The sequence below is a fragment of the Plasmodium reichenowi genome, assembly GCF_001601855.1.
Source record: "Plasmodium reichenowi strain SY57 chromosome Unknown, whole genome shotgun sequence".
In the NCBI taxonomy this organism is placed as follows: domain Eukaryota; phylum Apicomplexa; class Aconoidasida; order Haemosporida; family Plasmodiidae; genus Plasmodium; species Plasmodium reichenowi.
The window spans coordinates 1-2,347 of NW_017962198.1; the positions used below are offsets into that span (position 1 = coordinate 1).

General features: G+C 20.6%; 1 protein-coding gene across 1 annotated transcript; it reads left to right on the forward strand.

Moving 5' to 3' along the window:
* Nucleotides 1–349: 349 nt before the first annotated feature.
* PRSY57_0003700A (dolichyl-diphosphooligosaccharide--protein glycosyltransferase subunit 1, putative) lies at nucleotides 350–2,159 on the forward strand (the record flags this gene model as incomplete). The annotated part of the gene is made up of 2 exons (XM_020114135.1): nucleotides 350–652; nucleotides 763–2,159. Coding segments are annotated over 2 exons (1,700 nt in total), but the record flags the coding sequence as incomplete, so codon positions are not given.
* Nucleotides 2,160–2,347: the final 188 nt, after the last annotated feature.

Sequence of the window (2,347 nt, forward strand, 5' to 3'; positions counted from 1 at the left end):
AAAAAAGAAAATATGTTTATATACATTTATATATAAGATGTAGTAATTTCTCTTCTACAATATATTTTATTTTATTACAAAAATAATTATTACTTTTCAACTTGAAAGAGCGAATTTTTCTCCTCATTTTATATATATATATATATGTACATATGTACATATGTATTGTTTTAAATAAATAAAAATTACAATTTAATAAAAATAGTATCATTATAAATATATTATTTTGTCAACCTAAAAATAAAATAATACATATACATATATATATATATATAATATTTTTGTCGTTGAAAGGAAAAAAAAAAAACATATGAATCATATTACAAACTCGTGAACACATGTGTAAAAAATGAAATTAATTTATGTTACTTTTATAAGATTTATATTTTTTATTTATGTACATGGAAAATTAAATATAGATATTTTTCAAAAACTCGTTAACATCGATATAGAATATATAAATGTTTATAAAAATGATATAGAAAAGAAATATATGAAAAAGCCGGATAGCTTAATATATGAACATGTGAGTAAATATATTAATTTAAAAAATAATTATGTAGAAATTGTTTTAAAAGGGAAATTAAAAAATGTGCAAGATACGCTAGTAGAAAGTTTTCTTTTTTTATTACCTTACCATGAGGCATACCAGGTATGTACTCAAGCAGTTATAAGTTTTAATGAGTAAAAATAAATATATATATATATATATATATTATACATTATACATTATTTTTTTATTTTATTTTATTTTTTTTGTAGGGAACCAACTTGTATGCCCTTGATAATGAAGGAAATGTTCTTAAGCATAATATTTTAAAAGATACAAAAGATATAGAAGAAATGAACATAGATCCATTTAATGATGATGTTGACATATCACATTTTAATATAAAAGTATATGAAATAATATTGAGTAGAAAATTAAAATTAGAAGAAACTGTTCTTGTTAAATTATCGTATACACTAGGTCAGCCTTATTTCCCATATCCCTTAGATATAGATTTTATAGATAAACAAAATGTATTATTTTATTTATCTTCAAAGATTTTGTTACCATATCAAGTTGAAAAATATGAACGGATAGAAATAAATTTATGTGAGGTTTGTGATATTGTAAGCTTAGATGATGCATGCTTTTTAAAAGGCTTAAAAAAAATAAATGATAAAAATTACATTATTGAATATGAACATAATATAGAATCATTTAATTTAGGAAACAAGATTTTATTATATTTTGTGTGTGATTATAATTTAGGTTATTTTGAAAAAGTAATAAAAAATATTAACATATCATCATTAGGATATATATATGAAAAGGAAGAATACTTTTTAAAAAACAATGCGGCAAAAATAAATAAATTTGATAGATATATATTAAGTGATTATGAAAGTAGATATACCTCATATGGAGGATCTAATACAGGGGAAGGAATTAAGGGTTCAGATAATATTGGATTTATAAATGTGGAGAAAAAAAATGGTACGGTTGATAATATTCCCATTAAAAATAATTCAAAGTCTAATTTTCCTAGGAACAAGACGGATAATCATAATAGCATTATATATTCTCTTGAATCGAAAATTGATTATAACATTTACGATTACAATTACTTTGATGATCTAGGAAAAATATATTTAATTCGAGGTGAAGAGATATATGATGATGAGAAAAAAAAAAACATTTTAAAATTTGATGTAAAACCTAGATATCCTTTATTAGGCGGTTGGAAATTTCATTTTTTTAATACGTTTTATCATTATTCTAACTTATATAGAATAAAAAATAAAAGAAATGTGTATGCATATAAAGTAGATATTTCTCCAACAATTAAAAGTTTTTATATTAAACAATTAAATATAAATATATGTTTCCCATCTTATTCTTATGATGTTTTAATAAATAATGATCATCTTAAAAATTATGTACATGTACAAACTACCAAAAAAAAGGAATGGATCGATTTTTTTTCTGAACGAAATGTTGTTACATTGCAAATATATAAATTCTTTCCTACAAACGATGAAAAATATATCAACAATTTTCTTGTCATGTACAATCTTCCCATATCTCACATTTTTATTAAACCACTCATCTTGATAATTATAACTTTCTTTATAATCTTTTTCTCATTCGTTATGAAGTACATCTCCTTCAAGTAAGGACCAAATTAAAATAATAAATAAATATAAATATATATATAATATATACAATATCTATGTTGGCATTTTATATATATAATATATATATAATATATATAAATATATATATATTTAATATCTATGTTGGCATTTTATATATATAATATATTTACATACTTTCATTCCGATATTTATAATTTACAGC